At 43.3% G+C, this 14,110-nt stretch overlaps 1 protein-coding gene across 1 annotated transcript in view; it reads right to left on the bottom strand.

The window, feature by feature from the left end:
• Positions 1–14,110, bottom strand: part of LOC143805170 (myosin-4-like) — an 81,343-nt gene that overhangs the window by 2,051 nt on the left and 65,182 nt on the right. The window contains exons 27-32 of the mRNA XM_077284130.1: positions 13,951–14,077; positions 13,706–13,824; positions 13,310–13,506; positions 13,049–13,232; positions 12,781–12,946; positions 47–171 (exon numbers count right to left, since the gene is read on the bottom strand). Of these exons, the coding sequence (XP_077140245.1) occupies positions 47–171; positions 12,781–12,946; positions 13,049–13,232; positions 13,310–13,506; positions 13,706–13,824; positions 13,951–14,077 (918 nt within the window). The remainder of the gene's footprint in view (positions 1–46; positions 172–12,780; positions 12,947–13,048; positions 13,233–13,309; positions 13,507–13,705; positions 13,825–13,950; positions 14,078–14,110) is intronic.

Raw genomic sequence — 14,110 nt, 5'->3', positions numbered from 1 at the left:
AAAAAAATAAGTTTAGACCTTTTTGATTTTCAAAATGTGTTAGCACCTCTGCTTCCTCCAAGGCAGCTTGAAAGTCAGTCTTCTCCTGTTCTACTTGCTTTTTGGATTTCTCCAGCTCATTGATGGTCTTGCCTGATTCTCCAATCTGTTCGGTCAGATCTGAAATCTCCTCTGTCATGAAACATGCAAATGTGTATTCTATGACTGTTCTCCGGACATTTTGTTCTCTACAAATTATTCCGCTTTCATGCAACAATTTTGTGGTGTACTTGATGTATCCGTTTGTACTGTAAAAATGCATAATACAATGGATACATCTGTATTTACATAGAATACAATGTGAAAAAAGTATGTCAAATGGATATTGTATTTGTGGGTATGCATTTAGGAGTGTTGCCCTTTCCTCGACAGTGCACCTTCATCCACCCATCTTCCCCAGAAAGGTTTTCATTTTGTCACAACTCAAAATGTATATGTGTATGTTTGTATACTGGCCACCGCTTACTTGTGCTCTTGTACATTTAGTAATAAATTAGTGTGAGAACTTTTTTTGTTTACTTTTTTTTAAAAAATATGCAATGTCCTACGGTTGAAGCCGTTTTTCTTTTTTATTTTTTTTACTCTTTCACAAAAAGTCACATGATCTTCTGACGCATTCGTTTTTCTTTAAAAATATATTTTTTTAAGAAACAATAAAACAGATGCAACATTTGTCAATAAAACTGATCTACTTTGACCCCTTAACCCCGAAGGGTGGTTTGCATGTTAATGACCAGGCCAATTTTTACAATTCTGACCACGTCCCTTTTATGAGGTTATAACTCTGGAGCACTTGCATGGATCCCAGTAATTTTGACACAGTTTTGTCGTGACATATTCTACTTAATGTTAGTGGTAAAATTTCCTTGACATTACTTGCGTTTATTTGTGAAAAAAACGGAAATTTGTCGAAAATTTACAAAATTTCGCAATTTTCTAACTTTGAATTTTCATGCCCTTAAATCACAGAAATATGTAATGCAAAATACTTAATAAGTAACATTTCCCACATGTCTACTTTACATCAGCACAATTTTGGAACAACATTTTTTTTGTTAGGGAGTTATAAGAGTTAAAAGTGGACCAGCAATTTCTCATTTTTACAACTCCATTTTTTTTAGGGACCACATCACATTTGAAGTCACTTTGAGGGGTCTATATGATAGAAAATACCCAAGTGTGACACCATTCTAAAAAATGCACCCCTCAAGGTGCTCAAAATCACATTCAAAAAGTTTATTAACCCTTCATGTGTTTCACAGGAATTTTTGGAATGTTTAAAAAAAAATTAACATTTAACTTTTTTTCACAAAAAATTTACTTCAGATTCAATTTGTTTTATTTTACCAAGGGCAACAGGAGAAACTGGACCCCAAAAGTTGTTGTATAATTTGTCCTGAGTACAAAGATACCCCATATATAGGGGGAACCACTGTTTGGGCGCATGGCAGAACTCGGAAGGGAAGGAGCGCCGTTTGACTTTTCAATGCAAAATTGACTGGAATTGAGATAGGACGCCATATCGCATTTGGAGAGCCCCTGATGTGCATAAACAGAGAAACCCCCCACAAGTGACACCATTTTGGAAAGGAGACCCCCTAAGGAACTTATCTAGATGTGTTGTGAGAACTTTGAACCCCCAAGTGTTTCACTGCAGTTTATAACGCAAAGCCGTGAAAATGAAGAATCTTTTTTTTTTCACAAAAATGATTTTTTAGCCCCCAAATTTTTATTTTCCCAAGGATAACAAGAAAAGATGGACCCCAAAATTTGTTGTCCAATTTGTCCTGAGTACGCCGATATGCCATATGTGGGGGTAAACCACTGTTTGGGCGCACAGCAGAGCTCGGAAAGGAAGGAGCACTGTTTTACCTTTTCAACGCAGATTTGGCTGGAATTGAGATCGGACTCCATGTCGCATTTGGTGAGCCCCTGATGTGCCTAAACAGTGCAAACCCCCAATTCTAACTCCAACCCTAACCATAACCACACCCCGGACACGCTCCTAACCCTAATCCCAACCCTAACCACACTCCTAACCCCAACACACCCCTAACCCTAATACCAACCCTAACCACACCCCTATCTCCAACACACCCCTAACCCTAATCCCAACCATAACCCTAGCCACACCCCTAACCTTGACACACCCCTAACCCTAATCCAAACCGTAAATGTAATCCAAACCCTAACTTTAGCCCCAACCCTAACCCCAACTTTAGCCCCAACCCTAATGGAAAAATAGAAATAAATACATTTTTATTATTTTTCCTTAACTAAGAGGGTGATGAAGGGGGGTTTTATTTACTTTTATAGCGGGTTTTTATGTTTGGCAGCTGTCGCACACTAAAAGACGCTTTTTATTGCAAAAAATATTTTTTGCATTACCAAATTTTGAGAGCTATAATTTTTCTATATTTTGGTCGCCAGAGTCATGTGAGGTCTTGTTTTTTGCGGGACGAGTTGACTTTTTATTGGTACCATTTTTGGGCACATGACATTTTTTGATCGCTTTTTATTCTGATTTTTGTTAGGCAGAATGAACAAAAAACAGCAATTCATGAATTTCTTTTGGAGGGGGGCGTTTATACCGTTCCGCATTTGGTAAAGTTGATAAAGCAGTTTTATTCTTCGGGTCAGTACGATTACAGCGATACCTCATTTATATCTTTTTTTATGTTTTGGCGCTTTTGTACAATAAAAACTATTTTCTAGAAAAAAATATTTTTGCACCGCTTTATTCTGAGGATTGTAACTTTTTTATTTTTTTACTGATGACGCTGTATGGTGGCTCGTTATTTGCGCGACAAGATGACCTTTTCAGTGGTGCCATGTTTATTTATATCTGTCTTTTTGATCTCGTGTTAGTCCACTTTTTGTTCCGCGGTATAATGGTAAAGCATTGTTTTTTGCCTTTTTTGTATGGTGTTCACTGAAGGGGTTAACTAGTGGGACAGTTTTATAGTTTGGGTCGTTACGGACGCGGCGAAACTAAATATGTGTACTTTTATTGTTTTTCTTTATTTACATAAAGAAATGTATTTATTGGAACAATATTTTTTTTCCTTTATTTAGGAAATTTTTTTTTTTTTTTTTTACTCATGTTAAAAAAAATTTTTTTAACTTTGTCCCAGGGTGGGACATCACTGTATAGTGTCAGATCGCTGATCTGACACTTTGCAAAGCACTGTTTCAGATCAGCGATCTGACAGGACGTGCAGGAGGCTTGCCGGTGCCTGCTCTCAGCAGGCGCTTACAAGCCACATCCCTGCAGGACCCGGAAGGACCCCCACGGCCATCTTGGATCCGGGGCCTGCAGGGAGGGTCTCAGGGAAGCACACAGGGAGCCCCCTCCCTACGCGATGCTTCCCTATGCCACTGGAATGCTGCGATCATGTTTTGTGATAGAAATATATATATCATGTAGATCTCACTTGCATGTATACTCCTCTATAATCAAATATATACTTATATGCTCACAACTAATATATACATTATAATCAATGGTTTAAAATGGCTGACACAAACTGAACTGATATAAGCCTGATATAACCCAGACAGATCATATGGTGTTTTTCCATCTTAAAAACAGGAAATCGGGTCAGATGTCTGAGATAATGCCTAGAATCTAGCTGAATCTTGCTGAAACGGCAGACCAACAGTGTCAGGTGTCTCCACTTTGTCCTAGACAGAGAACTCGAGTTTAGTTGCTTGATCAGCAGTCATATGAGCATTAATCACAATATTCCATATATGTTTAGATAACCAATGACAGAGGAGCTAGACAATATGATAATTAACTAACCACCCCTGACAACCCCTAACCACTCCTTTCTATGTGAAAATATAAAACTATGTATGTACAATAAAATTTAGTATTGATGGAATGTTGTTCTGTCACAGTTGTGTACAGTCCATTCTTGATGAGCGCTCAAAATACTCAGTCTAATTGGGAGCGGCCACAGCACACACAGGGATATATTTATCCAACCCTAATATTTCCATAACAGAATGGCGCCCAACGGCTCGGATGAAACGCACACGTGGACCCACTACTGACCGGAACCGAAGTTATGGCCGTGGCTTTGGCACAGGGGCAGGAGACTGCGCAGCTCCATAAGTAAGGTAAGAAAATGTTATCATCTTACCTGAAAGTCCCCTGTGCCCAGTCCTTGTCTATGCTTCTTGCCGGTAAGATGTGGTCACAAATTCCCAGGTAGTGTAAAAAATCCGTAGCCACGAATCCACCCTGGGAGGTGTCTGCTGTGGACCGTGTATGTGTTTGTGTAAAATCCGAGAGAGGAAGGAAAAAGTGACTTTTGTTTGTGGTTGCTGAGAAACAGACCGCAGGAGTTCAAATCGCTCGATAAGTTATTGCAGGATTCCCGTGCATAGGAGGAACACGCAGAGTTCCGGGGCAGGTGGTCCCATGATCCAGGCACGGGTAGTGATAACTTAAGAGGGCTACTGCAGATTCCCGTAGTGCCGGCGATCCAGTCAGGACGTCCGGACCGGGGTGGTAGAACCCGGGCGCAGGTGCGTCCAGTGCGATTGGCAGTAGTCTGTTCCCAGCGCAACCTGCATGTGTCACAGAATTTAAAAGGGCATCTCTCGGATTGTCTATCTGTCTGTTTGTGTCATGTACTATTGCCGCTTTAAGAGCATGACATAGTAAGAGAAAGTTTTGGGTTTTTTTTTTCCTCTCTTGAACTTCCTCTTTTTCAGCTGAGAGGAGAGATATGCATTGTAAATCACACTGTCATATCTGTTTTTTTTCTTTTTCTTTTGCAATGCTGGCTATGTGTAGCTTTTTGTGAAGAAGTTAAATTGTATCCATCATTTTTGATGTGACATACGTGATTTTAGTGACATTTGATATTATGGCAATGGCATGCAGCGACGGATTAAAAAGAGGAAGTGTGTCTCTGACTGCATTTGAGCGCAGAGATTCTAAAGGGAAAAAAAAAAAAAAAGAGAAAAGCCGTTTTAATTATTAATTTTTTTTTTTTTTTTTACTCTCTTAAAGGGTCTTTCTTTTTGCGGCATTTTAAAGTTTTTAATTAAGTTTTCCTCAATCTTCAATCTCTTTACCTTTTTATTTTTTTTTTTTTTTTATTTATTTTATTTTTGGAAAAAGAAATTTTTTTTTTCCTCTTGTATCAAAGTTTTGAGTTTTTGGTTGTGAACTAAGTTTTTGAAGGTTTTTCTTATCGTTTTGAGTTTTACTTAGTGTTTTATATACTCATTTTTAGAAGTTTTTTTTAGTACTGTTTTCTTTTCTCATTTTTGTGTTTTTCATTTTCATTTTTTGCTTTTGCCATGGGGAACAAAGTGGCCGAGCAACAGGAAAGTCTTTTTACTTCCTGATGAGAAAACAGCCCCTAGATAGTGGCAGAATACGAAGGTGTTAAGTATGTGAAGATTTTGGAAGGTACAAAGTACGTGAAATTCATTAGAATGGCAGACTTCAAGCTGCGGAGTGGCATGACGTAGAAAGGAAAATAGAGGAAGTTAGCTGATGTTAGATTGCTGAATACTAATACATGGTATGAAGTGGCAGCAGAGCTTACATCGTTTAGGTGGTACAGAAAATTATGTGAGCAAACCAGGAAGTGATTTTTGTGGGTATGAGATGGGAGAATCTGCGCAGTCTGCTTTTAGCAGAATCCATGGTATAGGTAGTTATTTTTGCACAGTATGTGGTGCGCCCCGTCTCTCCCTACAGGGAGAAGGCATAATTGCTCCTCTCTATTATTCTTGTTGTTCTAATCTATCCTCTTTTTCCTCTGTCAGTCTTTTCTCTCGGCACTCTATCTCTCTCTCTCTCTCTCCTTTCCTCTTCCTCCACATTTTTTCTCTTCTCTCTCTTCCCCTCTTTCTCCACTCCTCTCTTCTCCTCCCTCTCTCTTTCTTCCACACCTCCCATTTTCTCCTCCCTCCACCCTCCATCTTCTCCTCCCTCCTTATCCACTCCCCCACCACACCTTTCTTCTCTCTCTCTCTCCTCTCTTCTCCTCTCTCTCTCTCTCTCTCTCTCTCTCCCTTCCTACTATTCCTTTGTCTCACTCATCACCCCCTCCTCCTTCTTCTTCCTCTTTTTTCCTCCGTGTTGCCGGCTGGGCCAACGCCCAATTCAAACAATATGGTGCTTACAGCACAAGGTGTCCCTGGCACAGTCCAGCCATTGCCAGTTGTGATATCGGGGAGAGAAGGTGAAAGCCCCCCCTACAGTGGGCAGCCCTAGACACATCAGGTAGCAGACAGCTCAGCCCTGGGTGCAGAGGGGGGAGGAGTGATATCAGAACGAGCTCACTGACAGATCCTCCGTTACCTCATTTCACAGTCAACAATATTGTAACCCTTAAGGTTTTACATGAACTTTGATATCACTATGTATTGATAATGTACAGCTTCAGCACTGGTCAGAGCTGCCTACATTCACATCAACATGAAACTATAATCCTAATCCATCATAGCTTCAGCAAGGGGGGAGACATCCTCACAAAAAAAAAAAAAAAAAAAAAAAAGCAACTTCTAAGTTCAAAATCAGTCAGTGTATGACCCCAGTACAAGCTGTCACAACTATTCTTCTGATGAAGATGAAGAGGGAACATCATACATGCTGTCTAGTACTAGAAAAGAAACCCACAGGCACCAAGAATGCAAGGGCAGATAGAAGCACCACCATTACACTATGTGCACTGCACTTCAAGTCAGGTGACAATAGTCCAGACCCAGGGATGCATCCCATGCCATTTTACCGAAGAGAGTAGCAGAAGCAGCAAACATATGCAGCCAGCTGGAATGATCTCTGGGCAATGAATGAAAATAGAAGCAGGTGATGCACTCTGGCCAATCATGAAGGAACAATTCAAACTTCCAGCAGAATCAGATGTACACGCTTGGGAGTCAGGGCCACAGCTAATTGAACAGCTCAGAGAGTGGGCCAAAGGCAGATTGGCAGGACAAGCCATGACATGAGCCAAGATAAGACAGAGTCTGTAAAGAAGTTTCATTGCAGAGTAATGCAAGTATTCCAAGACTTGGGCTTCACCATTCATGACCAGATACACAGGCCTTTGGACATGGACTGAGACAGCCAATCAGGAAACCACTGATAGTGGCTAGGCCTGAGAACAGGTCAATAGCAGTGGACTGACCCAGAAAAAATGTTTTATGTGCGCCTAGGAGACTGTCTATTGCCGATTGTCACCAAAACTGCCACCATTATAGCACCACAAAGAGCGCGAAGAAGGAAACGGGTGCCGTGCTGCTGAGAACGCTGGAAGGGGAGCCAGAGGTGAAGACGCTGCAAAGTGCCGACCAACACACCACCAGAAGAACCGCTGCAGACTCCAGAGAGGAGACACCGACCTCAATAAGGTTAGCAAAGGGGAGAAGCTATGTCAGACCAGGGGTAAGAAGTGACGGCAGATGCAGCCGCAGCCCCTGTAATGCCCCAAGACCTTGGGTTGGATGCAGCCGCCGGTCTCATGGCACCCCCGGGCCTCGCCACGAATGCACCTGCAGGCCTCGTCTTACCACCGCAGCTTCAATCAGCAGGCCGGACCCCGCTGCCGCTACAGTACCCATCATGCCGTTGTCCACAGTAGCCAAAGGGACCGAGTCCCAACCAGGATTGCAGAGGACGGCCCCTCTCATGGTGACTACTGACCTGGAAGCGCAACCACCCTACAAAGACAGAAGAAGTGTCAAGTGTTACATCTGTGGCAAGTTTGGCCATTTCCAGAACCAGTGCAAAGCACCCACGCCCCCGAAGAGACTGGACCCATGCAATCCAAGAGTTGGTCCAGAGAAACAGGTCAAGGAGGAAGTGCAGAAAGCAGTGAAGTACCCCATCCATAGGACAGAGGCAAGCAAGCCAGGTCCGCAAGACACTACGCTCCTGACATATAAAACTTCATCTGCAGGACCAATACCTCAAATTACCTTTAAAAGTGGATGGCGTTGTCAGATCCAAAGTGGTGCAGCCAGAAGTGTGATGACACCTGTGGAACTCGCTGATCCCACCTGCCTATCAGAATTCTCTGTGTCTCGCATGGGCATTGGTGGTCAAGTCAGACATTCTCAGCTTACAAAGCCACTGAGCGTGTGCACTCAGCCAGGACACTCTATCCTGTCCCAGTTTGTGGTGTAAAGGACCTGCCACTCAACCTGCTGGGAGCGAACCTACTGCAGAAGCTGAAGGCAACCACAGTGTTCCAGGAAGATGGGACAGTGACATTTTCTTCATCCCTGACCCGAGAAGAGTCATGCTGGCAGCGCTACAAGAACATTAAACAATCGATGAGGCCTACCCAAGGAGGTACTGGATGTAGTACCAGAAAGTCTATGGTCTAAGGGACCCCAGCACGTGAGAAAAACCTCAAGTTGCCCCAGTACGGGTGTCACTCAAGCCATGTACCCCGTACCCTCGTAAGGCCCAGGCCAGGCCTAGAGTCAAGCTGCCTCTGACCAACTGAAGGTCCACCTGGAAATAGGAATCATTGTTCCTCGCAAATCGCCTTGCAATACCCCGCTTTTCCCCGTCAAGAAAAAGACTGTAAAAGGAGAGCCAGCCAAGTTCAGAATGGTATATAACCTGAGAGCTGTGAATGACACCACAGTGTTTGAAACTGCAATTATGCCGAATCCGCACACTCTGCTCTCGAATGTGCCTGCCACAGCAAAAGTGTTCACAGTGACCGACCTGGCTAAGGTTTTCTTCAGTGTTCCCCCTCATCCGGAAGACCAGTTCCTGTTTGCCTTAATGCACCAGGGGGGACACCACACATGGACAGTGATGCCACAGTGGGCCCAGAACAGCCCTTCACAGTTCACCAAAGCAATGTTCACAGTTCTCACCAACTGAGTCACAGAACAAGCAGAAGTAACCCTGCTACAATACATGGACAATCTACTCCTTTGTGCAGTTGACTTTGACACGTTTAAAGCCCATTCCTTGTATCTCCTACGCTACCTGGCAGAGCAGCACTGCAAGATCTCAAAGAACAAAGTCCAGTGGTGTCTGAAGCAAGTTACGTTCCAGAGACACTGTATTGCTCACCAGGTGAAATACCTGACAGATGACCGGAAGACCACAGTGGAGAAGATGGTCCCTCCGACAACTCCAAAGGTGCTACAGGCCCTCCTTGGTCTAGTTTCATATTGCAGAGCCTGGACCCCTGATGCTTCCGTCCTAATGCAGCCTCTGTGTGAATACGTCAGTGTGACCCCGTTCCTCCAGACAGATGTGGCCTTCAGTTCGTTCAAGAAGTTAAAAGGCTCTGTAGTCTCAGCGCCAGCACTAGGCCTATCTGACTACAAGAAGCCATTCCGTCTCTACTTGATGAGAAGAGAAGGCCTTGCTACTGGAGTCCTGACACAGCCTCAGGGGGGAAAGCAGAGACTTTCAGACTACTTTTCAGCTTGCCTGGATCCAGTTGCAAGGGAAGCCTCTTCCTCCCGCATGAGAGCAGCAGTTGCAGCACACGCCCTCCTGGACAGGACTACTGACATCAGTGGAAAAACCATTGGAAATCCTGGCTCTGCATGACATCTCAGCAATCCTCAACCAAACCCAGCTAAAACATCTCTCCACCGCCAGGCATCTTCGCCTCCAGTGCTCTCTACTCCTGCCCAACAATGTCACCATCTCCAAATGCACAGTCCTCAATCCGCCCACTCTACTCCCACTCCCAAGGGGGGATACAGATACGGATCCTCAGATAAAAAGTCTGATCAAAATCTGCATGATACCTTCTGCAGGGATCTGAATTTGCTCCGGACGGATGTCCATGATTGCTTCAGCATCATGCAACAGGAAACAGCAGGACTACCCAAGGTGGCAGAAGAGCCACTGACCAACCCAGAGTTGATCCTCTATGTGGATGGCTCCAGATTTGCAGATGATGAAGGAAGATTCCACACGGGAGGTGCAGCGACCAGCAATCAAGAGATCCTGTGGTCCAGAAGTCTGCCGCCCAGTCTGTCAGCCCAGGAAGCAGAACTGATAGCGCTGATGAAGGCCTACCAGATGGCAGAAGACAAGACTGAGAAAATGTTTACCGATTCAAGGTACTTGCATGGCATAGCACACGACTTCGGACCCATCTGGGCTGCAAGGGACTTCCTCACAGCAAGCGGAACAACCGTGAAGCATCAATGGAGCCATTAAGGACCTGCTGAACACACTTCAACTTCCAAAAGTGGTGACAATGCTAAAAGTCAAAGCGCATGGAAAACTGAACACAGTAGGGGCACGAGGCAACAACATGGCAGATATGGCAGCCAAAGAAACAGTCAAGGAAAGACAATATGGACAAGTGGAAGAGGTCGTAGAGCCGGACGGCTACTACAGGACGGCTGAAGACAGGAAACCTGACAAGATGACATCCTGGGATCTGCTCAAAAAAGTTGCAAGAGCAAGCCCCAAAGGACAAGAAGGAATGCTGGATGCAGAAGTGAGCAACACATGAAGAAGGAAGGGTATACTAAATGGACTACAAACCCTGTTTACCCCGAAGCATGTACCCTATGGTGGTCCAGTGGGCACATGGGCCCACGCACAGATTAAAGACACAGATGAATGATCCGATTGGTGCTTACTGGTTCGCTCCAGAAATCTCCACCCTAACAGCCAAGTTCATAAACAGCTGTCTGACCTGTGGCAAATGCAACCCTGGAAGAATGAAGAAAGTTCCCACACATCAACTTGCCAGACCACTGTACCCCCTTCCAAAGGATCCAGATAGACCACATCCAGATGCCGCCAAGTGGAGAATTCGAATATGCCCTTGTGGCCGTGGACATGTTCTCAAGATGACAGCCAGAAGCTTTCCCAGTGAAGAACCAGTCAGCAAAGAAGCTACTCTCAGAGACGAGATATGCAGCTATGGGGTCCCAGAAGTGATAGAGAGTGACCAGGGACCCGCATTCACAGCAAACCTCACATGAGAGATCTAGTCAGCAGTAGGGTCAGACTTGGGCCTACACACTCCCAATCACACTACTCAGTGTTAGGCACACTCCCAGAGGCCCAGAAAAGCTGTCACCATATGAAATTTTGTTTGTGTCTAGTCCCAGGTTAGGGGTATCCTTTCCCTTAGCAGCTGATTATGCAATATGATACTTTGTCTGCTTATGTAATTGAAATCACCAAGAAACTTGCTAACATCCATTCTCGAGTTTTTTTCTTCATTGCCAGATCCAGATTCAGTGTCCGGTATGCACTCCTAGAAGCCAGGAGACTGGGTGTTGGTGAAAAAGCTTGTAAGGAGAACACCACTCGATCCCAGATTTGATGATCCTGCTCAAGTGCTGCTGATGACACCAAACTCTGTGAAACTGGATGGAAGACCCACTTGGATCCACTCATCGCATGGCAAGAAAGCTCCCCTACCAGAAGATGACACCCAAGCCAGAATGATGTCGTGGATGCCCTGCCTGACTGAACAGATGACCTACCTGATAAAGACTACACATCGCTCACTACACATGCTATTGACTAAGAGACTGATTGCAACGAACCCCCGTTAGGGACAGATCTCCTGACCGCCCATTTGCGAAAAGTCTGTATGGAGTGGGGCACAGGCGTTAGGCTTGTGTCAGTTCGCCAACAGCACAAAAGAGTTGCAGCGCTTTGGGACAGGAGGCTAGGATTAGGGCAAGTGATATCTAAGGGGGGCTTGTGATAGAAATATATATATCATGTAGATCTCACTTGCATGTATACTCCTCTATAATCAAATATATACTTATATGCTCACAACTAATATATACATTATAATCAATGGTTTAAAATGGCTGACACAAACTGAACTGATATAAGCCTGATATAACCCAGACAGATCATATGGTGTTTTTCCATCTTAAAAACAGGAAATCGGGTCAGATGTCTGAGATAATGCCTAGAATCTAGCTGAATCTTGCTGAAACGGCAGACCAACAGTGTCAGGTGTCTCCACTTTGTCCTAGACAGAGAACTCGAGTTTAGTTGCTTGATCAGCAGTCATATGAGCATTAATCACAATATTCCATATATGTTTAGATAACCAATGACAGAGGAGCTAGACAATATGATAATTAACTAACCACCCCTGACAACCCCTAACCACTCCTTTCTATGTGAAAATATAAAACTATGTATGTACAATAAAATTTAGTATTGATGGAATGTTGTTCTGTCACAGTTGTGTACAGTCCATTCTTGATGAGCGCTCAAAATACTCAGTCTAATTGGGAGCGGCCACAGCACACACAGGGATATATTTATCCAACCCTAATATTTCCATAACAGTTTGATCACAGTGTTCCGGGGTTAATGTGACGGGAGCGGTCCTTGACTGCTCCTGACACATAGTGCCGGATGTCAGCTGTAATAATCAGCTGACACCCCGCCGCTCCCCCCGTGAGCGAGGCTGATCGCCCATGACGTACTATCCCTTCCTTGGGAATTAAGTCCCAGGTCACCTCGACGGGATAGTACGTCAGATGGCAGAAAGGGGTTAAAATGCATCAGAATTTTTTTTTACAATGTAAAATGTACAGTTTTCAACGGTTCTGAAAATGGGGTGTGAAATGTATCACAGCCTAAATGAAGTATTGCTATCTCAGTATCCAATCATTCTCTTTGTTTAGTTTGTGCTCAAGAGAGTAATATATAACAACACGTGTTTAAATTGTGTTCCTTTAGGGGCTGACTTTACACTAAAGAAATAAAAAATAATATAAACTGCTTACGTTGCAAGTTCTTGTTTTCCCGTTTCAAGGTTTCAATTTGATCTAAAGCTTCCTCAAAGGCATTCTTCATCTTGAAGATTTCTGTGCTCAGGTTGCGGGCTTCCTTTTGAACTGCTTCCAACTCTGCCTGACCCTCTTCATATTTTTGTTTCCATTCGATAAGAACCTACACAAAGACATCTATTTCATTATGGATCCTACCCTTTATAACAACAAGAATTAAGATTTTTGTTTTATTGATCATGCAAATTTTATTTGCAAATCTTGCCTTATCAAAGTTCCTCTGCTTCTTATCTAGAGCAGCAGCTGTGCTATTTGCCCTCTCAGCATCAACCATCAGGTCTTCTACTTCACCCTGCAGTCTCTGTTTAGTTTTTTCCAGGGAGGCACACTTGGAGTTTACAGCTTCTACATGCTCCTCAGCATCCTGGAGACGAAGCGCAAGCTTTTTCCTGAAGGTGAATAGTTGGAAGATGAGTTACCCTAGATACATGTCTTTTGTTCCATACATATACATATAAAATTATACTTGGCTTCTTCCAGTTCCTCGGTGCGCTGAATGGCATCAGTCTCATATTTGGTTCTCCATTGTGATACTTCACCATTGGCTTTGGACAGAGATCTTTGGAGTTCTGCCTTTGCCTCTTGCTCCTCCTCATATTGTTCTCGAAGCAGATCACAGTCGTGACGAGACGATTGCAAACTATGGGCAAGAGCATTCTTGGCCTATTGATTTAAATTATGGATCATATTATTAAAGCCCATGGCAATTTAATAAACATTAATGTAGATTGCACAATATTAAAATGTAACCATTTTAAGTAGTAATGATTGCTGCTAAAAAAACAATTGAGAATTTATGCATTTCAAACAGGTTAACTGATCATGGAACATAAGGATGTTAATTTTTTGTTCTTTTATGTACCTTGGTTTCTTCCTCTAGCTGCCTCTTGAGTTCTTCAACTTGCTGGGTAAATCCTTGTTTTCCTCTGGTCAGTTGAGAAATAAGAGATTCCTTTTCCTCTAGTTGACGGGAGAGCTCACCTAATAATATGAAATAACAAGAAAAATATATAAACTATATACTATAGATGATAGAAATATTAGTGCTGCACAGGAAAGCTGTTATATATTATGGTGAATAGTGTAACATTTTGTAAAATGATGTACCATTTTCAGTCTGATAGCGAGCTCTTTGAACTGAAAGGTCATTATTGAGACGCTGGTGCTCTTCATTTTTTGCCTTAAATTCACTGACTTGGTCCTCAAGACCACGGCTTACTTTTTCAAGACTCGCCTTTTAAAGCAAGTAGAAAAATTATTTTTGTTA

This window comes from Ranitomeya variabilis, chromosome 2 (genome assembly GCF_051348905.1).
Source record: "Ranitomeya variabilis isolate aRanVar5 chromosome 2, aRanVar5.hap1, whole genome shotgun sequence".
NCBI lineage: Eukaryota > Metazoa > Chordata > Amphibia > Anura > Dendrobatidae > Ranitomeya > Ranitomeya variabilis.
The sequence above is the reverse complement of the archived record's forward strand: the minus strand, read 5'-3'. Positions and strand labels throughout refer to the sequence as shown.